This window comes from Erinaceus europaeus, chromosome 15 (genome assembly GCF_950295315.1).
Source record: "Erinaceus europaeus chromosome 15, mEriEur2.1, whole genome shotgun sequence".
Classification (NCBI taxonomy): domain Eukaryota; kingdom Metazoa; phylum Chordata; class Mammalia; order Eulipotyphla; family Erinaceidae; genus Erinaceus; species Erinaceus europaeus.
The window spans coordinates 21,596,727-21,623,123 of NC_080176.1; the positions used below are offsets into that span (position 1 = coordinate 21,596,727).

Consider the following 26,397-nt stretch of genomic DNA (forward strand, 5'->3'; position numbering starts at 1 on the left):
GAGCCCAGGGAGAGCTTGCATGTGTGGGTGCCGCCGGAGTGGGTGCTCGGTCCCCCGGGGGGGTATGCCACCCTGAGAGTCATGACATGAATCTGTCTCTGTCCCCTGGTGGACACGGGCGCGGGCAGGCCGCTGGGGTGTGGGTGCTCAGGACCGCACCCAGAGAAGGCCTGGTGGCGCTCTGGTCCCCGCCCTTCCTGTGGCCCCCACCCGATGGCAGCCCAAACTCTGAGATGACGCGCGTTGTGGGGACCGCAGGCGCTCAGCCAGGGGCAGCACAGATGCCCCCGCCCAGAGGGGACAGACGGCACCCCAAGGCGCGCACACGCACAAGGGGGGGAGGGCTCTGCTCTGAGTGGGTGCGGTGGGCGGGGCCGACGTAGGCAGGCGTGGCTTCGGATAAACGGATCTGACCTGAGCGGTGGGCGTGACCACATGGAGGGCGTGGCTTACATATTAGCGTGGGGCTTCTATGACGCGGTGGGCGTGGTCGGGGAGATGGGCGGGACAGAGCTTACTGGGCGGGGCCTATCGTAGGTTCGTGCTAAATGGGCGGGGCTTCGGCGGAGCCCTCGGGACACGGATGGGTGTGGCCGCGCCGTGGGCGGGGCGTGGGGCGCGGTGGACGTGGCCTTGGAAAGGGTGTATTGGTGTGGGCGTGGTGGAAGCGGGGGCGGGGGCTGGGTGGGGGCGTGCTCGGGGGCGTGGCCTGGGCTAGAGCGCCGCGGGCGGCCCGGGGGGCGGGGATGCGCGGTAGGCGGGGATGCGTACAGACGCCGATCCCGGAAGCGGGCGGCGGGCTGACTTGTTGTTCTCGGGGAGCGACGAGGACGAGTTGCCGCCAGGACTCGCGCCCGCCCGGCGGCGAGGTGAGTCCAGGTGGGGCCGGGTGGGGTCAAGTGGGACTAGGTGGGGTCCCGTGGGTTCAGGTGGGACCAAGTGGGGTCTCGTGGGGCCGGGTTGGGAATGGAAGCCCGAGGGGCCGTCGGTGGGGGCGGGCAGGGGGCGGGGGTCTCGGGGTCCCCGCGCCCCGAGGTCTCGGGCCGCGTGCTCAGTAGCCACGCCGAGGTCCCTAAGGGCCCAAGGATGCGAGGACGACCGCTGCCAGGCCCGGGTCCGGGTGCAGCCCGGCTGGTTCTTAGGGCGCGAGTACATGTGTCCCGGCTGCGCCCCGGGCCGCCTCTCCTCCGTTCTCTCCACGGTGTCCCTGTCCCTGGTCCTCCCTTCCTGTGGCCACTGCACACCTGGACCCCCCTGCATTGGGGTCAGCAACCCTCCGGGTCCCCTCTGCACTGAGGTCACTGTCCTCTGGGACCCCCCTGCACTGGGGTCAGCACCCCTCCGGGTCTCGCCTCCACTGGGGTCACCATCCTCTCGGCCCCCCCTGCACTGGGGTCATGCCCCCACCCCCTCCACTGGGATTACCGCCCACTGGGCCCCCCCCTGCCACCGGTGTCCTGCCCACCCCTCTCCCCCATGGTGTCCCGTCTGCATGCGCCCTGGCAAGTCGGGTCTGGCTGGAGTCAGCGGTCACCTGCTGTTCGTCTTACCCACAGGCTGGAAGCCCAGGCAGGCGGGGTCTGCCCCAGCACGTTGTCAGCTGGCAGCCCCTCAGCCTGCCTTGCCCAGTGCCCACCCCTGCAGGACCGGCTGCCCACCACCCCGGAAGGCCCCGCGGCCCCCAGGAGCACAGGTAGCTAGGGCTGAGTCCCCCGGGGGAGTGGGGCTGGGCTGGTGACCCCCAGAGGCCCACGGGTGGCTGAGGTAGAGGGGGTGCTATGGGACTGGAAGCCGGTTCACGCCCTTGTCTCTCAGACCCCCAAGGCAGAGCCGCTTCTCCACACAGCCTTTAAGGGCCATCCTCCAAGAGCCGTCTCGATGCTAAAATGGGAGCAGAGTGCTGGCTGGCAGTGGGTCAGGGGATGCCACCCTGGCCAGGCGGGAAAGGCCCCGGCCCATGCCATCCACCCCCTGTCCACTGCTGTCCTGCACCCTGGCCGATCCCAGGTGTGAGGGTATCTGCCAGGGACTGTGCAGATCCCAGGGCTAGTGGGCACAGTGGGCACGGGAAGCAGGCGCCAGCACGGGGTAAACAGTGACTCAGCCCCACCCCGCCTCCCGCTCAGCCGTCCATGCTCACCCAGAGGCAACAGCCGGCACTGAGTGCCTCTCTATCCCGGCCAGTGGACAGTGTTACCGGGAGCACTAGAGCAAGTAGGAGGGTACCCCGATCCAGCCGAGTGAGCGTCCCTCATTATCCAGATTGCCCATGTGGGGCCCCGGGCAGGGGCTGGGCTGAAGCTGAGGCTTCTGCTTCTATCTTGCCGACCTCTCCCCTCCCTGCCAGGGCTGGGGAGCAGCCTGGAGGAGAGTCCCCCCTGCAGTCAGCAGAAAGACCACAGCCCATTATTGGGGGCAGTTGTTTCCAGCCTGGGGGTCGGAAAGCCAGCATGTGTGTGGGCTGGCAGGGGGCCTTGTGTGTGGGACATTGGGTTCTGATCTGGAGCTGGACTGGGCAGAAACGGAATGCGGAGGGCACACTGAGGGGGCTGAGGGGCACAGCCACCTGGGGACCCTGAGGAAGAGCTAGGCAGTCAGTGGAGATGTGGGCACAGCCTGTCACCAGCCAGAGTAACACAACTTCCTGCAGGCACAGGCAGTTGGGGGACAGGAGCACACGACCTCCAGTGGGCCGGACGCAGCCCCTGGCTGGGTGACACAGGCGCCCCGAGCAGAGTTGCCCATCTGGGGCTCCGCTGCTGCCAGGCCCCTCCCACTCTACTCTGGCACCTGGGGGCCTTAGGAGGTGTTCTCCAGGCTGGGTTCGCACTCACTTCAGCTGGCCCACGGGCTGAGGACAGAAATAGGCCTCTCAGCTCCAGAACATTCTCTCGAAAGCCCGGGAAGAGGGCCACTGCTTCCCCATCACACTGACTCCCCCACCTCTGTGGGGAGCTGGGCAGTGACCCTCTGTCCCACCTGGCCACAGTGACCCTGAGTTTGTGGTCAGGCCTGCTCTAAGCCTCGGGATGTCACCTGGCTGCCAGGCCCTGTCAGAGAGAAGGTTTTGGCTGTGGGTTGTGAAGCGGGACAGGAGCTGGGGTGGTGCAGGCCCCAACCAGCTCAGGTGACCTCCCCCACGTTCAGAGAAGGTTCTGGAGCAAGGGTTGGCATGTCAAGGCTCTGGGGGGGGAGATGCTGCTGGGGGACACTAGTATCATCCGGTGGGCACTACCCCCAGGGGTTCCCGGGGCTGCTCTGACATCAGCTCTCACACACCTCAGGTGCCTGCCACTTATTTGTGTGTTTCATTCTGTTTCAGACAGACAGACAGACAGACCACATTCACAGCACACGGGTCTGGCAGACCACATTCACAGACAGACAGACCACATTCACAGCACATGGGTCTGGCTCCCTCCTGGGCCGCACACATTCAGAGCTGCGATGTTGTGCAGGGAACTGTTTCTAGGGTTCTATCCCTGGTGTGTTTGAAGACATGTTGATCATTATGGGATGGACGGACGGACGGATGCGCTGGGTGGGACTTTTGCCTTCCACCATGCCAGTTCCCAAGCAGCGGGAACCTTCCTCAGGCCCCTGCCCTGTGTCTGTGTCCCTCCAGTCTGTCTGTCCCCATCCTTGGGACCTGTGCTTGGGGGACATTTCCACCAAGGCAGCGTGGGAGGAGGGGGTGACTCTGTCCTCCCTGCAGTGGTGACTCCAGTGGGATCAGAGCACCTCCACCTGTGGGAGGCCCCAGAGCTGCAGAGGAGACCTGGGGAGGGGTTGTGGGCTGGGAGCGTGCTGACCTCCTTGTCCTTGGGGATGGAACTGACCTGGGAGGGCCATGGACCCCAGGAGTCCATCCTAGTCACCAGACCTGAGTCCAGCCCAGGGGAGGTAGGGTGCGCTACCTGGGTGCAGCTCTGGTGTCGTGTCTGTCCACTCACCCCGTCTCTCTGGCTCCTTGTCCCCTCATCCCCCCTTCCTGGGCCCTCACTCCCATCTCCAGGTGCCCCCAGACCCACACACTTCTCTCCTGGTCCCACCCCCAGACCCACATGCCCTCCTCCTGGGGTCCATCCCTGCCCCCGCCTGGCCTCTTCTCCCCTGGGAGCGGCTTGGGAATGCAGCCTCTGTGTAAACAGCGTGACTCACCGCCTAGCTATGCCTGACACAGGCCAGCCGGGGCAGTGAGGCTGGAGTTGCCCGGCCCTCCCCCGCTGAAAACTTTCCCAGGCTCCGCTGGCTGCGGCCTTGACCTGGGCTGTGACCACCCAGCAAGGGAGGGGGGCTGGGCCAGGGCCACGGGTAGCCCCACCACTGTGGTGCATCGTGGAGTGCCTGTCCAGCCCTCGCATCTTGGCCTCCCAGAGCACAGCCCAGGCCCTGGGTGGGGGAGGCTCAGCCAGGCCTGTGAGCAGCCCCTTTGCCCTGGAGCCACTTGAGGGTTCCTGCTGGAGCGGGTGCAGGCTATGGGGTGTCCCCACCTGGGAAGAGTGTTCCCGCCCCAGAGGGAAGCAGCTCCATGCGGTTGGCTCCAGTCACCTGGGGTGTGGGTGATGGAGACCCCACCTGGGGAGTGTGTCCCCCCCCCCATGTCCCAGCTGTGCCTTGCGACCCCCACCCACCCCAGCCAGGGCTGCCTCAGGCTTCCCAGTTTCTATGGCAACTGTGGGGCTGGCTACCTCCATGGTCACCATGGCAACCATCAAAGTTCTAGCCAAGGCTGGGCTGGACTAACTTCCTTTTTCAGTAACACGTCTTCAAACACACCAGGGATAGAACCCTAGAAACAGTTCCCTGCACAACATCGCAGCTCTGAATGTGTGCGGCCCAGGAGGGAGCCAGACCCGTGTGCTGTGAATGTGGTCTGTCTGTCTGTGAATGTGGTCTGTCTGCCAGACCCGTGTGCTGTGAATGTGGTCTGTCTGTCTGTCTGAAACAGAATGAAACACACAAATAAGTGGCAGGGGGACAAGCTGCACCTCCTCGGCAGTGAGCACCTGGTCCCTACTAGCTGCCCAGAGGTCATGGCCACTGGGCCCCTGGAGCACTCAGGTCACCCTCTTGTGTTCACTGTGGAGGTGGAGAGCCCAGGCAGGGGACCCTGGCTGCACTCCCTTGCCCGCTGCCCTGCAGTGGGGCCTCCTTGTGGCCCTGTTGGGTGGGGGCTGCTGTGCCCCTTAAACCCCACATGGGGAGTCAGCCCCCCAGGGGGTAGCCTCAGCTGGGCAGGGTTGTGGGCCCCCAGCAACCTGGCTGCCCCGCTGACCCCATCCTGTCACCCCTGCAGCCTCGGTTCCCACGCAGCTCTGCGGGTGAGCGGGCTGGGTTATGACGACCACGCCCAAGCCCAGCAAGGTATTCAAGGTAGGTGGGGGTGGCCCGTCCTTCTCCCAGACCAGCTCCAACCTGCACCCCAGAAGCCCCGCCCCTTCCACAGCCCACCCGCCCTGCTTGCACAGATACCCCCTCATGTGCCAGCCCTGTATGTGATGCCCCGGCCTCACCCCACGCCCCTGGATGTCCATCTCCACCCCGTCCCGTCCCCCAGAGGCTGCTCCTCTGCCAGCCCCACGCTACGTGCCCCAGCCCCTGGCCTCACGTGATCCTGGGTGTTGGCCATCCCCCCACCCCTTCCCCCCCCCAGGTCAAGAAGGAGTCGGGGGATAAAGGCCCAGCGCTGAGCGACGCCGAGCTGGTGTCCATGTCGGTGCGTGAACTGAACCAGCACCTGCGCGGGCTGGGCAAAGAGGAAGTGGTGCGGCTCAAGCAGCGGCGCCGGACCCTCAAGAACCGTGGCTATGCGGCCAGCTGCCGCATCAAGAGGGTCACGCAGCGCGCTGAGCTGGAGCGGCAGCGTGGGGAGCTGCAGCGGGAGGTGGAGAAGCTGGCCCGTGAGAATGGCAGCATGCGGCGGGAGCTGGACGCGCTGCGGGCCAAGTACGAGGCTCTGCAGACCTTTGCGCGCACCGTGGCCCGCGGGCCCGGCAAGGCCGCCGGCACCAGTGTCATCACCATCGTCACCTCTGCCCAGCTGGCTGCCTCTGTGCCCTGCTCAGCCGCCTCCTAGGGACCCCAGCTGGGGGGCTGCCCCCAATGGTCCCTGCTGAGACTGTGGGTCAGGATGCCAGGGGAGCTGCTGGGCACCCTGCAGCCTCGGCACTGTGGCCCAGGACGCCCCAGGACAGAGGGTCCCCCGCATGGGGCAGAGGGCGGGTGGATAGCCTGCCTGGAGCCGGGCCGCTAGGTAATCCACATTGGATGTTGTAGGCCGTGGGCCTGTTTAAGAGAGTTTATATAGAGACATGTATGAACCCCTGCAGAACCCTGCACCGCATCCTAGCCCAGCCTGTGGGGTACTGTACCCTGCACCGTGTGGGGTTGGGGGTCGGTCAGCAGGGTGCCTGGCCTAGACTTGGCCCTGGCTGGCTCCTTCCTCCGGCTTCCTTCCCCAGCACTCTCAAGACGTTCAAAGCCGGGTTTTTATTTAAGGAAGTGGGGCCCCTGTGATTGACCAGCCCCGGTCCCCAGGCCACCCGCGGCCATATTTATTTCTGCTGCTCTCTGACCTGCCCCATGGCCTAATTTATTGCCACACCTGCTGTGCGCCTTTGAACCTCAATAAAATCCTCCATTCACACTTGGATCTGGGGGTCCTGGGTGGGCATGGGTAACTCCCTCCCTAGTTTGTGGATGGTGGGAAGGGAGGATGCCCTCAAGGTGCTGGCTCTGCTCACCCTCACCTCCCCAGCCAGCACCCCACCTCTGCTCCACTGGTGGCTCTGGGACCACCCTGGCTGGCATCCACTTGTCAGTGACACCTTGGCTGTTTCCTCTTGACCCTTGGGGCTCCCTCACCTGGAGTAGGTCCTCTGGACCCAGGGTTCAGCTCACTGCCCGTCCTAGACAGACCAAGCCTAGTACTCCAGCCCCCGGTGGCCCCGCAGAACAGAGGCCAGGAGGCTTCTGGCTCTGAGCTGTGACCAGCAGCTGCTCTGTCCCCCCAGCCAGCGTCCAGCTCCTTGGGAGCACCCAGTGTTCCTGGGTTTGGGGGTTGGTCCTGGGGGCCTAGAGCTCCTTGGTGGGGAGAGCCACCCTCTTCTCCAGTGCCTGGCTGGCTGCAGGGGTGGCTGGATCTCCTGCCAGAAGGCTCCCACAGGACACTGGAGATGCTGAGTGCAGAGGCTGAAGACAGGTGGACAGATGGTGGGTGGGCCTCGCATGTGCCCACAAGGCCTTCCCAGCTGACCCCTGGTGGGGCTTGTCCCCTACATGGCCCCTACCTTCACATACATGGCATCATCTGGCCATCCCTCACCCACCTGTGTATCCACCCATCCCAAGGAGAATGTCCCTCGGTCCCCTCAGTGTCATGGGGCAGGGGTACAGACAAGATAAAGAGGCCCAGTGTCTTGTCACAGGGCTTGGAGCGCTGACATCTCGTGTCTCCTTTGGGTACTGTGCCCAGGGTAGACATACTAAGCAAAGGCAGGTGTTTGCAAGCCTGTGAAAAGATGGGTTGTGTGGGCAGTGGCCTGCTCAGAGATACCAGTGATAGTGATGCGCTGGTGCAGACTCCCCCCCTTAGGGCCGGGACTGAGTCCATGGGTTCAGCTGAGGTTCCTAGTGTCTCTGCAGGTCCAGAGGCCATGCACCCCAGCTCCACACCACCCCCCCACTCTCCGGGGAAGAGAGTGGGCTGTGCCAGCCTTTCCCAGCTGTGGGGGACTCTGCCATGCAGGAGGCCTAGCCTGCCTCCAGGCCCAGGGCACTGGGGTACCAGGCTCAGTGGCTGGGCGGCCCCCCATATGCCAGACCTGCCCAGCCAGCCCACTAAGCTCTGCCCCTATTCCACCATAGAATGGGACACCCCCATGGGTACAGCTCCCTTCCAGCAGGAGGGGAGACAGGACACCCCAACCCAGTGGAGCACTGGGGCCTGTGATTCCCACTTGTGAGTCTCCTGCCAAGGGGTGGGCTGGGGGGGTCAGCAGGCAGTCTGAAGTGGAGAGACCCCCTCCTCTGCAGCCCAGGTGTGCCTCCCCAAGTCCTAGGGGCAGGCAGACTGGGTCCTGCCTGGATGGATGGCTCCTACCCTGTCCTCCCAGCTACAGGCCCCCAGGACCATACAGACATATATGACCGCCAGGGTTTTCTAAAATTGGGGCCTCAGGCCCTCCTCTCCCCAGCCTCTCCTGTTTCCTGTGATTGACCATGTTTATGGGGTCTCGTGGCAGCCACAGTGGCCTCACAGGACACAGCCCCCCCCCCCCATCTCTGGGACCACCACATGCTACCTGCGTCCCTTGTCCCTTCTTCCCCACACTTATCTCTGTCCTTGGGGCTAAGGGAGGAGGTTGGAGGCAGCTTCTGACCCCAGCTGTGTGCTGAGCCCATTTCCCAAGGTGACATGGGACCAGCAGTGACTACCTGGACCCAAAGCTGAGACCAGGCTGCCTGTCCCCAGCCCATGGCCACTGTCACAGAGGAGCCAAGCTCTGAGGACGGAAACACAGGCTTCTCACAGGCCCTACGTGCACCCCAACACAGCGCCCTACAAGGATTGCTGGGAACGGCTGGCCAGCTGGCCACCCTGGCAGTGAAGGGGCAGGATGGGCAAGGACGGATGGGTTTATCAGCCAGGATATAGGCCCCTGAAGAGCCGGTGCGTGAGGGAAGCATCTGCCATGGGAGAGACACTGGGGTCTCTGTACATGTTTATTTCTAACAAAAGTAAAAACCCCGACAGCAGGCACTGCCTCAGTCCCATGACCCACCTCCCGCAGCCACTGCACCCCAGAGGCCCATTTCCACCCCGCAAGTCCATGGCCACCTCCCTCCAGGGAGGAGAGCAGCCCCATGGGGCAGCCAGGTGTCAGCACCGTTCTTGATGTAGGAGCAGAGCTTGGGGGTGACCCTCCTGATCACCACACCTGGCAGGTCTGGATCACACCCCGCAGGGCCTTCATGCCCTCCATGCTCTTGTCCTTCACGGCCATGGCCAGCAGCACCGCTCTGTTCCCGGCTTCCTGAGACACGAAGGACACCAGGTTCTTGGCAAAGACGTGGATGAGAGGCTGGTGGGGGAGGGGAGGAGAAGCCTTAGCTGTGAGGAAGGTGCCCCAGACCCTTCTCTGGGGGCCCCTGGGGACCTAGCACCCCCACCCCATCAGTGACACTCAGGGTGCAAACACCTGTTTTTTCTTCTCCAGAGCACTATTCAGCTCTGGCTGGTGGTGGGACTTGGAAGACCTGGGCATGACCGTGTGTTTGCATCACCTATATTGTCTCTACAGCCCACAGACACCTACACTGCTTTCTTGGGGGAGACAGCAGAGGAAGCCCTGAGCTGACTGCTTCCATGACAGTCTGACAGGGTCACCAGGAGGGGAAGGTCCCCGTTGCAGAACTAGCAGCCCTGCAGTCTGTGGGATGTGAAAGGGGCCCAGGCCTGTAAAGGCTGCAGGGCAGGGGGCTTCCCTCCAGGCTCCACCTCACCTCATCCGGCCCCAGCAGCACCTTGGTGGTGATCAGGGGCCTGTTGATGTCGGCAGCCACACGGCTGGGCTCCAGGGCCACCAAGGTCCCCATCTTCCCAAACTGGGTCACCACCACCAGGATGTGGCTGCTGAAGGCAGTGCAGACCACCTGCGTGGGGACCCCGCACACCACCTCGCACCTCTGCTTCGACAGCACTGGTGGCTTGTCCTCCTCCATAGCTGGGCTCCAAGCACCTAGGTTCAGAGGGGAGAGAAGGGAGTGAGCCCAGCGCCTGGGGGTGGGGTGTAGTCTGGGGAACATTGTTTACTATTATTATCCTTTTCAATCTCTGTCGGAAGGGGGGGGGGAGAGAGTGCAGCCCCGCTCCTGTGCACAGCTCCAACGCGGTGCATGGAGTCGTGCGCTCTACCAGGTGCCCCCCTGGTAGATCTGGACCTACGGCAGAGGCAGCCACAGACACCCTGGGACCTGGCCTGGGGGTACCCGGTCTAGAGGGCCCCGTCACGGTCCCGGGACCGAGGTCCCCGCCGGCCGCTCACAGCCACTGGGTCATGGTCGGAGGAAGCGCCGAGCCCCGTCCCGGGGAGCAGACGGGCGGCGGGACACAGCCTCAGGGAACACGGGAACAAACATGCTGCCCGCGCTCACCGCGCTAGTCGCGCCCAGAAATGACGCACCGGGGCGACGAGGAGGACTCGCCCCGCGCCCGCCGGAAGTGTGTCCGGAACGCGTCGGCTCCCCGGTCCCCGTGGCCTTGAGCGGCGGGGTTCCGCGCTCCCCGGAAGGCCCGGTACCCGGGTAGCGGCTGCGGGACCCACGGGGGCCTCGGCTCTGGGGGGGAGGACCCCGCCCTCGGGGGGCGTCTTCGGGGGCTGCAGGGGAGGCTCTGAGGATGCGAGGGACCCGGGGGAAGCCAGCGGGGGGCTGATACCTTGGGGTACAGGGCCCAGGAGGGGCCAGGTGCAGAGACCCGGGGTGCAGGGCCCAGGAGGGGGCAGGTGCAACGACCCCAGTGTGCAGAGCCCATGGCGCGCCCGCTCAGAGCAGGGTGCTGTGCCAGTGGTCAGGGCCGAGAGGGCTCGGTGGGGCCAGCGAGTGCACGACATTCCCCGTCTGGAGAGCACCCCACCCTCAGCTGCTGCCCTCCGCCGCCTCTGTGTCCCAGGAAACAGGGCTCCCTGGGTGTTGGGCCACCTGCTTTCACCAGGGGACACGCGGTCACTGCCATCATCACCCACATGTCCCCTGCCCCAGGGTGGGGCATTGTCCGAGGACACTGAGCAGAAGGCTTTCCGAGACCCTCCGGGCAGATGGCAAGCCCTGGCCCCTGGGGGACCCACTCTGACCCAAGGCCTTGGGGCCCCTAGCCCACTGCTGGCTCCAGTATCACAGCCTCAAGTGTGATCATCCTGTGGCCGCTCACACCTTTACCATCCCCAAACAAACAAAAAACAAAACAACCAAAAATCAGCTCTGAAACACGGGGCACCTTTATCGGCTGGGAGGTTGTTTTGCTGTGGGTGACACACAGGCTCCAGCCCACCCTACCTACTCACAGGGGAACGTCGGTACCCTGGTGTCTTCTTCCTCCTTCTGTCCTGCTCAGGCGTTGCTGATGGTGGTGCGCGGACTGAACCTGGGACTCTGGAGCCCTCAGGCAGGAGAGTTGTTGCAGAACCAGTGTGCTGGCTCCCAGTCCTCTCTGTCTTTCTGTCCCCCACCTTTTAAAACTTAATTTGATTTTATTTAGGTTACAAAATTGTAGTATTACAGTGTGTAGTTTTTACACCACACCCACCACCAAAGATACCCTCCCTCCTGCCTCCCAAAGGTCACCACCAGAGTTCTCACAAGTCTTACAGTTTGCTTACTTCTGTTTTTTGTTTTTTTTTCAAGTTCATGTGAATCAGATCTCTGTATTCCACATATGAGTGAAGCCATCCAGTGGTTGTCTTTCATCTCTTATTTTGCTAAGTATAATCACCTTCAGTTTCATCCACTCAGTTCCAAAAGACATAATATCATTGTTTTTGATGGCAGAGTAGTAGTCCATGGATTATATATCCCATACTTCTTTTTTTTTTAATTTTATTTACTTTCCCTTTTGTTGCCCTTGTCTTTTTATTGTTGTTGTAGTTATTATTGTTGTTGTTATTGACATCATCATTGTTAGATAGTCCCTGCAGGTGGGGAGCCAGGGACTCAAACCGGGATCCTTAGCCTGGTCCTTGAGCTTTGCGCCACGTGCGCTTAACCCGCTGCGCTACCGCTCGACTCCCACCCCATAACTTCTTTAGCCAGTCATCTGATGATGGGCATTTAGGCTGTTTCCACACTTTGGATGTTGTGAATAATGCAGCTGTGAACATGGGGCTGCATGTGTCCCTCTGAATTAGTGTTGGGGTGTCTTTTGGATAAAGGCCTAAGAGTGGTATTGCTGGGCCATAAGATGCTTCCACTTTTATTTGTTTAAGGACTCTGCACACAGTCTTCCAAAGGAGCTGCGTCAGTTTGCATTCCCAGCAGCAGTGAAGCAAAGTCCCCTTTTCTCCACAACCTCTCCAACGCCTGTCCTTTCCTGGTTTGTTGATGTCAGCCATTCTCTCAGCTGTGAGATGGGATCTTGGCGTAGTTTTCATTTGCATTTTTAAAAAATATTTATTTTATTTATTTATTCCCTTTTGTTGCTCTTGCTGTTTTATTGTTGTAGTTATTATTGTTGTTGTCGTTGTTGGATAGGACAGAGAGAAATGGAGAGAAGAGGGGAAGACAGAGAGGAGGAGAGAAAGACAGACACCTGCAGACCTGCTTCACCGCCTGTGAAGCGACTCCCCTGCAGGTGGGGAGCCAGGGTTCGAACCGGGATCTTTATGCCGGTCCTTGTGCTTTGTGCCACCTGCGCTTAACCCGCTGTGCTACAGCCCGACTCCCTCATTTGCATTTTTTAATAATAAGTGAAGTGGAGCATTTCTCCATGTGTCTGTGGGCCGTGTGTGTCTCTTCTTTAAAGAAAATTGTTTCATTCTTTGGCCCACTTTTTTATCGGGTTGCTTATTTTGTAGATATGTACCAATTCTGTGTAGATATTTGATATCAGTCGCCTGTCTCTCTTTTTATCTGAAAAAGCCCGCAGTAGTGAAACCCTGGAGAAGACTGCAGAGCAGAGTTTCTTGCCTCTGAGAGCCATGGGGAGCAGCTGGGGGCTAAGGATAAGTCCATGAACTGTCCACGGCACCCCCTGGTTCCTGGCAGCGTGAATTTTTCAAGAGGATCAAGGACATAGAGGTGGGAGGCTGCCTTCAGTCCAGGTGGTGAGTGTCGGACTTGGACCCCACTGTAGGAGCCGGCTGCACCCCTGGACCTGGAGCCCTGGCTGGAAATGAGAACCCTGAGTTCACCCAAAGTGGGAGTCAGGCTGGGAGAAAGCACCTGAGGTCTGCACAAGCCTTTCCTGCCTGAGCCTCTGAGGTCCCAGGTTCAGGTCCCCAGCACCACCATCAGCCAGAGCTGAGTAGGGCTCTCTCCTCCTCATTAAAATATAAGTAAAAAAATATTTTTAGGGGGCCGGGCAGTAGTACAGCGGGATAAGCACACATGGCCTGAAGCACAAGGACTGGCATAAGGGTCCCTATTCGAGCCCCCAGCTCCTCACCCACAGGAGCATCGCTTCACAGGTGGTGAAGCAGGTCTGCAGGTGTCTATCATTCTCTCCCCCTGTCTTTCCCTCCTCTCTCCATTTCTTTGTCCTATCCAACAACAATGACATCAATAATGACAATAATAAAACAACAATGATAAACAACAAGGGCAGCAAAAGGGAAAAAATGGCCTCCAGGAGCAGTGGATTCATAGTGCAGGCACTGAGCCCCAGCAATAATCCTGGAGGGGAAAAATATTTTTTACAGTAAATGTGGGGTCAGGTGGTGGCACACCTGGTAGAGTGCACCTGTTATCGTGCACCAGGACCCAGGTTCAAACCCCCTCTCCCTAACTGCAGGGGATGGGGTGTGGGGAGCTTCCTCAGCGGTGGAGCAGGGCTGCAGGTGTCTCTCTGTTTCTCTCCCTATCTCCCCCTTCCCTCTCAACTTCTCTCTATACAAAATAAACAAACATTAAAAAATTACCAGGGGCCGGGTGGTGACGCATCTGGTTGATCGCACAGGCTACATACAATTATCAAAGACCCAGGTTCAAGTCCCCACCCCCCACCTGCAGGGGGAAGCTTCCTGAGTGGTGAAGCAGGACTGTAGGTGCTTCTCTGTCTCTCTTCCTCTCTACTTCCCCTCCCCTCTTGATTTCTGTATGTCTCTATCCAATAAATAAAGATAAGTAAATAAGAATAAATAAGATAATAAATAAATAAATAAGATAATAAGTAAATTAAAAGATTTTTAAATTTTTAAAAAATATTTATTCCCTTTTGTTGCCCTTTTTATTTTATTGTTGTAGTTATTATTATTGTTGTTGATGTCGTCATTGTTGGATAGGACAGAGAGAAATGGAGAGAGGAGGAGAAGACAGAGAGGGGGAGAGAAAGATAGATACCTACAGAACTGCTTCACCACCTGTGAAGCGACTCCCCTGCAGGTGGGGAGCTGGAGGCTCGAACCAGGATCCTTAGGCCGGTCCTTGTGCTTTGTGCCACCTGCGCTTAACCCGTTGCGCTAAAGCCTGACTCCCTAAAAGATATTTTTTTAAAAAGGAAAGAAATCAGGAGTCGGGCAGTGGCGCAGTGGGTTAAGTGCACATGGCCCGAAGCGCAAGGACAGGCGTAAGGATTCCGGTTCGAGCCCCTGTCTCCTCACCTGTAGGGGGGGTCGCTTCACAGGCGGTGAAGCAGGTCTGGTCTGCAGGTGTCTGTCTTTCTCTCCCCCTCTCTGTCTTCCCCTCCTCTCTCCATTTCTCTCTGTCCTATCTAACAATGATGACATCAATAACAACAACAACTGCGGCAACAATAAGAAAACAAGGACAACAAAAGGGAGAGAAAAGAACTGATTTAAAATAAATAAGAGAAAGAAAGAAAGAAAGAAAGAAAGAAAGAAAGAAAGAAAGAAATCACTTTCATGGGAGTCAGGCAATAGTGCAGTGGGTTAAGCTCATGTGGCGCAAAGTGCAAGGACCAACCTAAGGATCCCAGTTCGAGCCCCTGGCTCCCCACCTGCAGGGGAGTCACTTCACAGGCAGTGAAGCAGGTCTGCAGGTGTCTGTCTTTCTCTCCCCCCTCTGTCTTCCCCATCTCTATCCATTTCTCTGTCCTATCCAGCAATGACCACATCAATAACAACAACAATAATAACTACAACAATAAAACAAGGGCAACAAAAAGAATAAATAAATAAATATTTTTTTAAAAAAAGAATACAAAACTACTGACCACAGGTGGTCATAGTTAACCATTTAGAAATCACTTTCATTTAAAGTCATTTAAGAAGACCCCACCAATGCCCTTTTTCTATCTGCTATGGACAGATTAAAAAACAAAAAGCAAAAAAAAAAAAAAAAGCTTTAGTGGAAGTCAGGCCCAGGAGACAGCTTCCCCAGCAGAGTGCACACCTGCCCTGGCCCTGGCAGCAGGTGGAGCACTGTGCGCATCCTGTAAGAGTGCCACAGGGGCACTCTTAATGTCTCCTAAAAATAATGAAAAGTAGGCCTCGGGGGGAGGAGAGTGGGGTGGGGGAAAGTGGTGAAGTAGGACTTTGAATAGTAAGTCTAAAGAGTGAGAATTGGGCATGTGTTGGGGGGGGAGACAGCATAATGGTTCTGCAGAGAGACTCTCATGCCTGAGTCTCCAAAATCCCAGGTTCAATCCCCTGCACCACCGTAAACCAGAGCTGAGCAGGGCTGGGGGGTTGGGAGTCTGAGAATTTATTCTGAAGTTTTCTTACTAGAGGGAGATATGTATTGACTGGTGTCTTCCTGTGGGTCCTCCCGGTCAGGCAATTTCTCCATTCCCAGGCTTTTTCATTCTCCTAGTTACACACACACACACACACACACACACACACGAAAGGACAGGGCTCCGAGTTTCCCCTGGTGTCGTGGGGCTGAGTCAGGCCGTGGGCATTTCAAGGCATGCGCCCCTCCAGCTGAGCTGTCTCCTGGGGCCAGACTCCTGTGCAGGGAATCCCAGGCAAGGGGATCCTCCCCACTCTCGGGTGCCCTGGGCACCCTCACGCCCCACACACCTGATACACCTGCATACCATTTACTTGTTTCAGATGGAGACAGAGATGTGGAGGGAGAAAGAGACCAGAGCCCCGAGGCGTCCTTCAAAGCGGTGGGGGCCGGCCTTGAACCTGGGTCGAGTCCCCAGCAGAGCATCAGGCAGGTGAGTTCAGAAGAGGGTGGCCCAGGCAGGTGCTACCCAAGTCCACCACTGGGAGCAGCAGAGGCCACAGAACGGCCGCAGGAGCAGGGCCTGCCCGCTGGACTCAGAAGAGGGCGGTCCTGCCCGCTCCTCCCAGCGCCTCCTCGAACCCTCGCACCCGAGGTGGCTTGCAGGGGACGGGCTGCCTGGCCAGGGTGGGATTTACCGGAAGGCCAGCCTGCATGCTTTGCGGTGACGGGAACTGACTCCCCACAGCTTCTGGGTGGGGCCTCTGGGTGGGCACCTCAACCCGGCTCAGTGCTCCCCAATCTGGGTCCTGGCCAGGGCCCAGCACCCGTGACAGTCGGGACAGAGGCCTCCTAGGAACTGGGTGGGGGTGCGGGGCAGGAGGTGGTGTCACAGGCGCAAGGGCTCGGGTTTGGGTTCCAGCCCTCGGTTCCCACCTTCAGGGGGGAGCTTCATGAACCTTGAGAGGCTGCAGGTGTCTCTCTCTCCCCTCCCTTTCCCAATTGTTTCTTTTCTTTTTATTATCTTTATTTATTTGTTTATTGGATAGAGACAGTCAAAAATTGAGAGGGAAGGGGGAGATAGACACCTGCAGCCCTGCTTCACCACTTGTGAACTTTGCCCCTGCAGGTGGGGGCTGGGGGCTCAAACCTGGGTCCTTGCGCATTGTAACATGTGTGCTCATCCAGGTGGGCCACCGCCCGGCCCCTTGATTTCTGTGTGCTTCTATCCAACAGGAATATACATGGAAACGCACAGGGCTGGGGAGATGGCACAGGGGTTCTGTAAAAAGGGTCCTGAGGCCCTGAGGTCCCAGGTTCAATTCCCCGCACCACCATCAGCCAGAGCTGAGCAGAGCTCTGGTCTTTGTATTTTTTTCTCTCTCAGTAAAAGGTAATATATTTAGGGTGGGTGTATAGCATGATAATTATGCAAAGAGACTTTCATGCCTGAGGCTCTCAAGTCCCAAGTTCAATCCCCCACACTGCCATAAACCAGAGCTGAGCAGTACTCTGGTAAAAAAAAAGAAAAGGTAATATATTTATTATAGATATATAACTCACATTATCTTAGTAACTTTGTTTTTTTAAATAGAAATTTTATTTATTTATTTTAATTTTTGTATTATCTTTATTTATTGGATAGAGACAGTCATAAATCGAAAGTGGTAGGGAGATAGGGAGAGAGACAGAGAGACACCTGCAGCCCCGCTTCACCACTTGTGAAGCTTTTCCCCTGCAGGTGGGAACTGGGGGCTTGAACCTGGGTGTTTGCACACTCTAATGTGAGCGCTTATCCAGGTATGCCACCACCTGCCCCCCCCTTTTTTTTAACCAGAGTACTGCTCAGCTCTGGTTTATAGTGGTATGGGAGATTGAACCTGGGACTTTGGAGCCTCAGGCACGAGAGTCTGTTTGCATAACCATTATGCTATCTACCCCAGCCCTGTAACTTTGTATTGTTAACTATAATTGATTTTAAATCTGATATATATTGCCTCCAGGATTATTACTGGGGCTCCTTGCTTGCACCATGAGTCCACTCCTCCTGGAGGCTTCCCTTTTAGAGGGAAATGGAGAGAGGAGGGGAAGACAGAGAGGGGGAGAGAAAGACAGACACCTGCAAACCTGCTTCACCGCCTGTGAAGCAACTCTCCTGCAGGTGGGGAGCCGGGGGATCGAACCGGGATCTTTACGCCGGTCCTTGTGCTTTGCGCCACCTGCACTTAATCCGCTGTGCTACCGCCTGACCCCCTTAAACCAGATTTTTTTTTTTTTCCTCCAGGGTTATTGCTGGGCTCGGTGCCTGCACCATGAATCCACTGCTCCTGGAGGCCATTTTTCCCCCTTTTTGTTGCCCTAGTTGTTGCAGCCTCATTGCGGTTATTATTGCCATTGTTGATGTTGCTTTGTTGTTGGATAGGACAGAGAGAAATGGAGAGAGGAGGGGAAGACAGAGAGAGAGAGGGGAGAGAAAGATAGACACCTGCAGACCTGCTTCACTGCCCGTGAAGCGACTCCCCTGCAGGTGGGGAGCCGGGAGCTCGAACCGGGATCCTTACGCCGGTCCGTGCGCTTTGTGCCACGTGCGCTTAACCCACTGCGCCACCGCCCAACTCCCTAAACCAGATATTTTTAAAGAATTTATTCACAAGAAAGTTAGGAGAGAAAGAACCAGACATCACTCTGGTACATGTGCCACCGCAGATTGAACTCAGGACCTCATGGTTGAGAGTCCAGTGCTTTATCCACTGCGCTACCTCCTGCACCACTTATGTCAGATTTAATAAGAAATTAAGTTACTATATATGCTTTTAATTCATATGTTGATTATTAAGTGTGTTAAAGCACACATCACATACACACATTAAATACACGCATAGACACATGTGTGTAAATATGTACACATGTGGAGGGGAGCACCCCTGTGGGGTGGGAGCTGCAGGATCTCAGGGCCACATGCTGAGACCCCCAGTCCACACACTGCGCCGCCTCTAGGATCCCATCTTGTTTTATTTTATTTGAATTTATGTTATTTACCGTCAGGGCTTCATGCAGGCACAGCCCCTCTGCTCCCAGCAGACTTGCTTTCATTTTGTGTGACTTTCCAGAGAGAGGTGATGTGATGGCAGGTGGGGAGCTAGGGGCTCGAACCAGGATCCTTATGCTGGTCCTTGCACTTTGCACCACGTGCGTTGAACCCATCTGGCCTCACAATCCCTCCCATGAGAAGCAGGATATAAATACACGTCCCTGGAGGTGACCCCCCCCCCAACTCTGAGTGATGGCGGAGGGCTCTGAGGCTCATCAGAGGGGCCTCTTGTGCTAATTATCTCAATCCTCCTCACAGACTAATCAACTGCAGACAGCTTAATTGGCCCAGGAAGGGCCAGGCTGGGGTGCTCTGCCTCCTCCAGGCCCACAGAGCCACAGTGGCCCTGGGTCCGAGGCACACTATAGGGGGTGCCCTGGGGAGGGGCTCGGGTCACAGCCCCTGCTCAGGACAAGGGTGTTGCCTGCCCCCCCACCGCTGCCTAGGAGGTGACAGGGCAGGGGGGCAGGTAGGGGGGCTCCCCAGGGGCCGGGGCCACTCTGTCTTCAGGCAGAAGCTTCTCCCCTTCTGGGAGCTGGGGGACATTCTGGTAGGGTGGAAGGTTCTCTGTGTCTCCACTGTGGAGGGGATGGGGGCTCCTGGGAGCCATGGCTACTGGCTCAGTCCCTGTGCCCTCAGAGCTGTCCACCCCCAGCTGCTCCCTGGCTCTGCTATCCCCAGAGCTGCTCCCCCATACCCAGGGCTACTCCCCCATCCCCAGGGATGCTCCCCAGTTTGCAGAGCTGCTCCCCCATCCCCAGGGCTGATCCCCTATTCCCAGCGCTGCTCCCTTGTCCCCAGAGCTGCTCATGTCCCCTATTCCCAGGGATGCTCCCCCATCCCTGGAGCTGCTCCCTTGTCCCTAGAGCTGCTCCCCCACCCCTGGGGCTGCTTCCATGTCCCTGGGGCTGGTCCCCCGTCCCCAGGACTGGTCCTCTATTCCCAGGGCTGGTCCCCCATCCCTTGGGCTGATCCCGCGTCCCCAGGGCTGCTTTCACCATCCTCGGGGCTGCTCCCCCATCCCCAGGGCTGGTCCCTGTCCCTAGGGCTGCTCCCTGTCCCCAGGGCTGCTCCCTCATCCCCTTGCTCAGGGTGGCCACTGCCCGCTTCTCAGGGGACCCTCAGCAGACAGGTCCTTGCTGGGGCCTAGGGACAGTTTTCTCCTGTCTTTTGCCCCTGGGAACCGGCAGCCCCCCTCCCATCCTGTTTCAAGCAGCCTGCCCTGCAGAAGGGGGCTCCCACATAGCTGGGGCCATAGCTGTGGACCCCCATGTGGAGGTCCTCACACCCAGGCTGGTGCGGGTCCCCGTGTCTCTCAGTTCCCATCCAGGCTGAGTAGAGGGGTGAGCTGGCTGGGCACCTAGCAGAGGCGGCCCCTCCCTGGGGTGTGAGAGGAGTGAGCTCCCAGAGCAGGGGCTGAAGGGGGGGGGGTCTGGGGATGGGCGTCATGGAGGGTGGTCCAGGGTCCGAGGGTGGGGGGCAAGGCTGACACCTGGCTGTGGAGTGCTAAGAGTGAGGACTCATGTTGTGTGTGTGTGTGTGGGGGGGGCTTTGTGAGTTTGTTTCGAGGTTCCAGGAATCGGGGTGTCTGCCCCCCTGTCAGTCTTTGTGCTCACTGAGTCCTCTCCATTCCTTGTCCTGGGGTCTCGGGTGTGCTGGCCTGGAGAGCAGCCTGCTCTGATGAGGTCGCCTCAGCCACCCACCCCAGCTGCAGTGGAGCTGCTCACAGGCGATGGATGGTCCACCCCCGTGCAGCTGCTATTTGGTCACAGAATATTGCTTGTCACAGGACAGGGTGGCTGGGGGGTGGGGTGGGGCAGGGGGTGGGGAGGGAGGGCATCTCCCAGCAGACCCTGCCCTCATCCATCCCCTTATTACATTCCATGTCCCCTCGGGCTCCCAGTCCCCAGGAAATTTTCTGATAAAAACCATCACGTGTGTTCCCTCCTCACTTGCCCTCCCTGGGACCCCATCCACCTGATGGCCCAGGTGGCTTGGCAGGGAGGGCACACAGGTGGTCAGCCCCCCCCCCAGCTCCTTTAGGACAGAGCCCTGGCCCCTTCCTCCCCAACTGCTGTGTGTTCTTGGGGCCCTGCTTGCCCTCTCTGAGCCTCTGAGCTCTCAGCTGGCTGCCTGGAGGAGGTGCCCACCCCACGACCCTGCCCAGTGCCTTGCAGGGGGAGGTGACAAGAGCAGCAGCCATTCCCTGCCCATGAGAGAGGCCATACCCTTAGCCCCCCCCCCCCCTGACTCCCTAGCTGAGCTCACAGGGGCCAGCAGCTCCTCCATGGGGTCTGGGACCCAGAGGAATGAGGGGTCAGGCAACTCCCCCGTCCATGGTTGCTGTCTACTCTCCCCCATGCCCCTCTGTGGTCAGCCCCACCCCAGAGGCTGCAGGTAGCTGGCAGCCAGAACCCACCCTGCCCCAGGCCTGGCGTAGAGGCCACCCACTCACTCTGCACCTGGGCTTGGGGGCCTCCCAGCACTGAGGCAGAGATGAGGAGGTGGTGGTGAGGTGAGGCAGGGGGCCCCTCTCAGAGACCCTGTTCTTCGGATCCCTGCCCACTCCTCCCGGGCTCCCAGCAGCTGTACCAGGGTGGGGTCTCGGGGGGAGGGTGGGCACTCCCTTGTGAAAGGGCAGTGTGGCTGGCCATGCCATGGGGCAGCCCTGATGGTTTCAGGGGTTCCTGTCACTGCTCCCCAGGATAAGTGGGGGGAAGCAAGAGTGCCAGGCAGAAGTGATAGGGAGCTGGTCAGGACGGTTGACTGCTTCTCCCAGGAGGGGCCAGGGCACCTTGGGCTTAAGGCAAAGCCCTCCAGCTTCCCCGGGAGGGGCCAGGGCACCTTGGGCTCAAGGCAAAGCCCCCAGCCCTCCGAGAAGGGCCACCTGGGTTTGAAGGAGTCCTGGGCCCTGTGAGAGCATCCTTGGAGGCTGAAAATGACATCTCTGTTATCTTCCAATTATGGCTGGAGCTTGGCAGGGAGCCCCAGGCCCTGTGCCCCACCCCTGCCATGCAGGGTGGGGAGCCCTATGGCTCAGGACATGGGACTCAGCAGGTCTGGTTCACCTGTCTGTCTGTTTATCTGTCTCTCCCTCCCAGCCACCATCTGGGCAGTGCACTTACAGGGGGTTGGGGAGGCTGGAGACAGATGTCGGGGAGGGGCCCTATGCCCAGCCCCTTCCTCCGTGGAGACCCTTTCCAAAGCTGGGATCCAGCTTCCTGGGGTTTGCCCCACCCGGCTCCCCTGGCCCCTCATGGCACTGTCTGGGGAGGTGGCCTGGGGTGAGGGCAGAGTTCAGGCCCCAGACAGAGCCCTGCTTTTGGGGTCAGCGGGGCCCCCAGGAGCACAGGCACAGCCAAGTGGGGGGTGTCCCAAGCAGACAGCACTCCACTAGGCGCTGAGATACCTGGTGGAGAGAGAAACTTCTGTGCAGAAAGGTGGACGGCTGGGTAGCCACAAGCCAGAGAACGAGGCCTCTGTGTGTGTGTGGGGGGGCAGCCATGGAGCCTACGCCCTGCTGTATGAGAGGCCCTGGGACTCTGGCGGCACCACACTGGAGCCTCACGTGTGCTGGAGTAGTGCTGAAGCCTGCCCCTCTCTCTCTCAGGGGCTCAGTGCTGGCACTATGAATCCATAGCTCCTGGCGGCCATCTTTTCCATTGTTGTTGTTACAGCTGTCATCACTGTTGGATAGGACAGAGAGAAATGGAGAGAGGAGGGGAAGCCAGAGAGGGGGAGAGAAAGACACACCTGCAGACCTGCTTCACCGCTTGTAAAGCCACCCCCCTGCAGGTGGGAAGCTGGGGGCTCGAACTGGGATCCTTCAGCCAGTCCCTGCACTTTGTACTATGTGCACTTAACCTGCTATGCTACTGCCTGCCCCCCTTTAATTAAAAAAATTGTTAAATAATTTTATTTAAGGGTGGGAGACAGCATAATGGTTATGCAAAGAGACTCTCATGCCTGAGGCTCCAAAGTCCTAGGTTCAATCCCCCGCACCACCATAAGCCAGAGCTGAGCTGGTGAAAAAAAATTATTATTAGTTTTTAAAAATATTTATTGGGGGCCAGGTGGTGGCACACTTGGTTGAGCACATATGTTACAGTGCACAAGGACCTGGGTTCAAGCCCCCAGTCCCCACCTGCAGGGGGAAAGCTTCACAAGTGGTGAAGCGGGCCTGCATGTGTATCTGTCTCTCTCGCTCTCTATCTCCCCCTTTCCTCTTGATTTCTGGCTATCTATCCAACAAATAAAGATTAAAAAATTATTTTCCCTTTTGTTGCCCTTGTTTTATTGTTGTAGTTATTATTGTTGTTATTGATGTCATCATTGTTGGATAGGACAGAGAGAAATGGAGAGAGGAGGGGAAGACAGAGAAGGGGAGAGAAAGATAGACACCTGCAGACCTGCTTCACCACCTGTGAAATGACTCCCCTGCAGGTAGGGAGCTGGGGGCTTGAACCGGGATCTTTTCGCTGGTTCTTGCACTTTGCGCCATGTGCTCTTAACCCGCTGCATTACCGCCCACCTCCCAAAAAATTATTATTATTTATTATTGGACAGAGACAGAAAAGTTGAGAGGGGAGGAGGAGATAGAGAGGGAGAGAGACACCTGCAGCCCTGCTTCACCACTCATGATGCTTCCTCCCTGCAAGTGGGGATGGGGGGCTTGAACCCAGGTCCTTGTGCATTGTAATGCTAGCGCTCAGACAGGTGTACCACCACCTAGCCCATATCTCTCTCTCTCTTAGAATGAAGACATTTGAACATGAGCCCTGTGCAGCCCTGAGTCCCCACCACAAGCCGAGTCTGGTAACCCCATCTTGGCATGAGCAGTGGCCTGAGAGCAGCCCCCCACCCCAGACACAGTAGAGACCATCAGCCATGAACCAGCGCCACGGGGCCTCCTGGGGGACCAAGACTTCATGGAAGCCGGTGAGGCCCACGGGTCTTACACCTTGGGGGTCTATGGTGGGGGGTGCCCTCAGTCTGGTGCTGGCTGGCGGGGGTGGTGGGACAGCCTGAGGTCCGAGTGCAGAGGCCCTGCCACACAACCAGCAAACAGAGCTGTGTCAAGGCAGCCAGCCCCCAGGACCACACCCATCTGGATTGATGGCCAGAATGTTCTAGCCAGGCCGCTGCGGGGAGCAGGTGTGTGTGGGGGGAGGTCAGTGGGTGTCTAGGCTGGGGGGAGGGAGCAGGGACAGTTGCTCCTGCGAGGTTCTGGGGCTGGACCCTGGGGCTGTGCACACTGCCCGCCCCAGCTGGTTCTGAATGGCTGGATTGTGTGGCGTGTGAATGAGACCTCAGAGAAGTCGGTTCCTTCCTGTTTCCTCACATGGCTGGGGTCCCCAGCCGCCCTCATCCTTGGAGTTCCCCCACACTTCTGTTGCATTCCCATGGGGTGTTGGAGTTCAAACCCAGGGCCTCATGCGATTGGAGGCATGTGCTCTTTGCGGGGCCCTCTCCTGGCCCCAAGTCTGCCTGTCCATTGGGAGCTATGAGGCTGGACACAGGAACACACACAAAGATGTCTGTGCACCGTTGTTGGGGGTGGGGGAAGAGTGCATCTCTTGCTCTGGTCTGCACATGGGGAGATGGGCCCTCAGCTGGGGGGGGCAGGGTGGCTGCTTCTGCAGTGACTGGGCTTCCCATGGGTGCCACTGTGAAGCCAGGGTGCAGGGAGGGCGGTCAGCACCCTTGTTCTGGGTGCTGTGTCAAGTGGGTGCCAGGCCCCTCTCACTAGAACCCTAGCCCTGTGCTCTGTGCCCCTCCTGCACCGTGCACCCCAGCCAGGCCACCCGGGGCTGAGGACCTGACTCTTGCAGCCTGGAGGGATGCAGCCCCCCTCCTTGCTGGGGCCCTAGGGAAGGCAGTCCCACCGCCCTCCCAGTCAGCTGCTCTGGCTGGGTGGTGGCTGGGTGGCAGCTGGGTGGCGGCTCCCTCCTCAGCACCACTGACCCAGTTCTGTGCAGCTGGGAGTATTCTGGTGGGGGGTGCCTCCATTGGGTGCGGGCATCTGACTGGGGTGGCGCCCCCCCCCCCCCCCCCGCAGGGGAGCCCAGGGCTGGCGTGGACCCAGCCTGCCATCGGTGAGCATTTCACAGTGTTTGGGTGCCAGGTCTGCGTGGGCTGCTCCTCAAGAGGACGCCTGAGAGGGGGGACCCGCCCCTGCCTCCCTCCCCATGCGGCCTCCAGGACAGGGACCTGTTTCTGCAACCTGTGACTGACTCAGGGCTGAGGGGCAGGAGGGACCCGTGGCCCAGTGTCACTCCTGGGGTCCCCTCAGGACCTGCGGCCCTGGTGCATGGGGGCACCCACTTGCGGCTCAGCCCTGCCCCTCGGGGTGCGGGGTACGAGCACCCAGGTGTGGGGGGCAGGCGGTGCTCCGGCCCTCACCACCATCCTGGGCCAGGCGGGGTCTCCCTGGGTAGTGGGGACAGAAACAGTGGGGCTGGCCGAGCCAGCTTATAGGGCGCAGCTTATGGGGCGCAGCTTATGGGGCGCAGGACCGCCGTCCATCCCCCAGAGTCTCAAGGGGCCCGCGCAGTGAGCCGACCCCCCAGGCGCTGTGAGGCCTGCAGTGGCGGCGCGGTGGCCGGGCGGGGGCAGCGTCGAGCCGCTCTGTCACATCCACCCCGCTGGGCCGGCGGAGAGGGCACCGCCCAGGGGGGCGGGTCCAAGCGGGGACTGGGTGGGTGGGTGTGGGGTCGGGGGCGGCCCCGGTGATTGAGGAAGGGCGTGGGGTGGGGGGTCCGCACTCTCCCTCGGGGGGAGCCCACGCCTCCTGGAGCCCCAGCAATGGGGGCGACCACCCCCGTCCCTGCACGTCCTCGCCCCCTCCCCCGGCGGTCCCTGCTCTACCTCGGTCAGCGTGGGGGGATGTGGCATGCGCCCCCAAAACCGGGTCGCGACTCTCAGGCTCCGGGCGCGGGCGGAGGGGCGCGCTGGCTCCCCACGGCCCTTCCCCAGGCCCCACCCCCAGCTCCCCACCCTCAAGCCCCCTACCCCGAGCTCAGGAAGATGAGCCTCCCCCGGCTCAGCGCGGTGCCCCAGCCGGAGCGCGGGCTGGATCAGCCCCCCACCCCCTGCACCCCCCAGCTCAGGGAGGACTCCCCCCGCCCCCGAGACGCCCCCCCCAGCTCCGGGAGCACCACGCCCTCCCGTACCCCCCAGCTCGGGGAGGACGTCCCCGGCCCTCCCCCTCCGCCCCCCTGCCCAGCGGTCCACCCTCCGCCCCCCTGCTCGGGGAGGACGCCCCCCGCCTCAGCCCCCGCCCCCGCCCCGCAGCTGGAGCTCGGAAAGCACCGGCCTCCACGGCCTCCCGCCCCGCCTGCCGCCGCCTGACGCAGTCGCGCCGCAGCCCCGCGCCCGGCTCCTTCCCGACTCGGGATCGGGGGGGGGGGCGGGGGGTCGACGGAGGCCGAGGCAGCAGGGGCGCCCCGGGACGGGGACGGGGACGGGGACGGGTACCGGCCCCCCGACCCCGCAGCCCGCAGGTAGGAGCGGGGACAAGGGACTGGACTGGGGGCGGGGGAGGGGTGCCGGGGGGCGGGGTCCTGGGTTGGGAGCTCTCCCCGCCTCCGCTCCTCGCCGTGGGGTACCCCCATCCGCACCCCCCACTCCCCACCCCCGAAGTTGGCGGCGGCGAGCCCCAGCCGGACAAACTTGCTCTGGGCACGGCCGCGCGGGCTGGGGAACCAGAGCCCGGGGGCGCCTCCGGGACCCCAAACTTTCCCGAGCTGGGGGCAGGGGCGGGCCCTGCGGAGCCAGGCTGCTGGGCTCCCTGGGTGGAAGCCGTCCAATAGGACCCTGTGCCTCCTCCCGCTCCCCCCCCCCACTTTCCCCTCAGCACCTGGTGGTGTCGTCTCCCCAGGCTCCCTGCACCGCCTCCCCTCCCTCTCGGGTGTCGCCCCCTGACATTTCCTTTCCCCAAACTGCCACTTGGGGCCTGT

General features: G+C 60.0%; 3 protein-coding genes across 6 annotated transcripts in view; 2 read left to right on the forward strand and 1 right to left on the reverse strand.

Annotated features, from left to right (window-relative positions):
• The first annotated feature begins 741 nt into the window (after nt 1–741).
• On the forward strand, nt 742–6,649 carry MAFK (MAF bZIP transcription factor K). 3 transcript variants are annotated; one of them, XM_007525067.3, is made up of 4 exons: nt 742–869; nt 1,557–1,693; nt 5,300–5,376; nt 5,657–6,649. In XM_007525067.3, exons 3-4 carry the CDS (start codon nt 5,341–5,343, stop codon nt 6,077–6,079), a joined length of 459 nt encoding a protein of 152 aa, XP_007525129.1. In that variant the 5' UTR covers nt 742–869; nt 1,557–1,693; nt 5,300–5,340; the 3' UTR covers nt 6,080–6,649. The 3 variants fall into 3 exon arrangements, with proteins under 3 accessions (XP_007525129.1, XP_016044555.1, XP_060029183.1); XM_016189069.2 differs by having other exon boundaries at nt 5,300–5,367; XM_060173200.1 differs by lacking the exon at nt 1,557–1,693 and having other exon boundaries at nt 835–869.
• A 2,046-nt stretch (nt 6,650–8,695) lies between these two features.
• PSMG3 (proteasome assembly chaperone 3) lies at nt 8,696–10,287 on the reverse strand. 2 transcript variants are annotated; one of them, XM_060173201.1, is made up of 3 exons: nt 10,159–10,287; nt 9,508–9,743; nt 8,696–9,086 (listed from the first exon to the last, which is right to left on the reverse strand). In XM_060173201.1, exons 2-3 carry the CDS (start codon nt 9,724–9,726, stop codon nt 8,934–8,936), a joined length of 372 nt encoding a protein of 123 aa, XP_060029184.1. In that variant the 5' UTR covers nt 9,727–9,743; nt 10,159–10,287; the 3' UTR covers nt 8,696–8,933. The 2 variants fall into 2 exon arrangements, with proteins under 2 accessions (XP_060029184.1, XP_016044558.1); XM_016189072.2 differs by lacking the exon at nt 10,159–10,287 and adding an exon at nt 9,994–10,145.
• Nucleotides 10,288–15,732: 5,445 nt separating this feature from the next.
• The window catches only part of ELFN1 (extracellular leucine rich repeat and fibronectin type III domain containing 1), a 29,972-nt gene continuing 19,307 nt past the window's right edge, over nt 15,733–26,397 (forward strand). Inside the window, exons 1-2 of the mRNA XM_060173175.1 lie at nt 15,733–15,841; nt 23,194–23,377. The gene's annotated coding sequence lies outside the window, so the exon portion shown is untranslated. The remainder of the gene's footprint in view (nt 15,842–23,193; nt 23,378–26,397) is intronic.

Excerpts from the sequence above, each read along its gene's own strand:
- MAFK (XM_007525067.3), top strand. The coding sequence starts at position 5,341 with ATGACGACCACGCCCAAGCCCAGCAAGGTATTCAAG. Across the intron at positions 5,377-5,656 it reads AGCCCAGCAAGGTATTCAAG|GTCAAGAAGGAGTCGGGGGA; the intron begins GTAGGTGGGGGT and ends TCCCCCCCCCAG.
- PSMG3 (XM_060173201.1), bottom strand. The coding sequence starts at position 9,726 with ATGGAGGAGGACAAGCCACCAGTGCTGTCGAAGCAGAGGTGCGAGGTG. Across the intron at positions 9,087-9,507 it reads TGCTGCTGGGGCCGGATGAG|CCTCTCATCCACGTCTTTGC; the intron begins GTGAGGTGGAGC and ends CTCCCCCACCAG.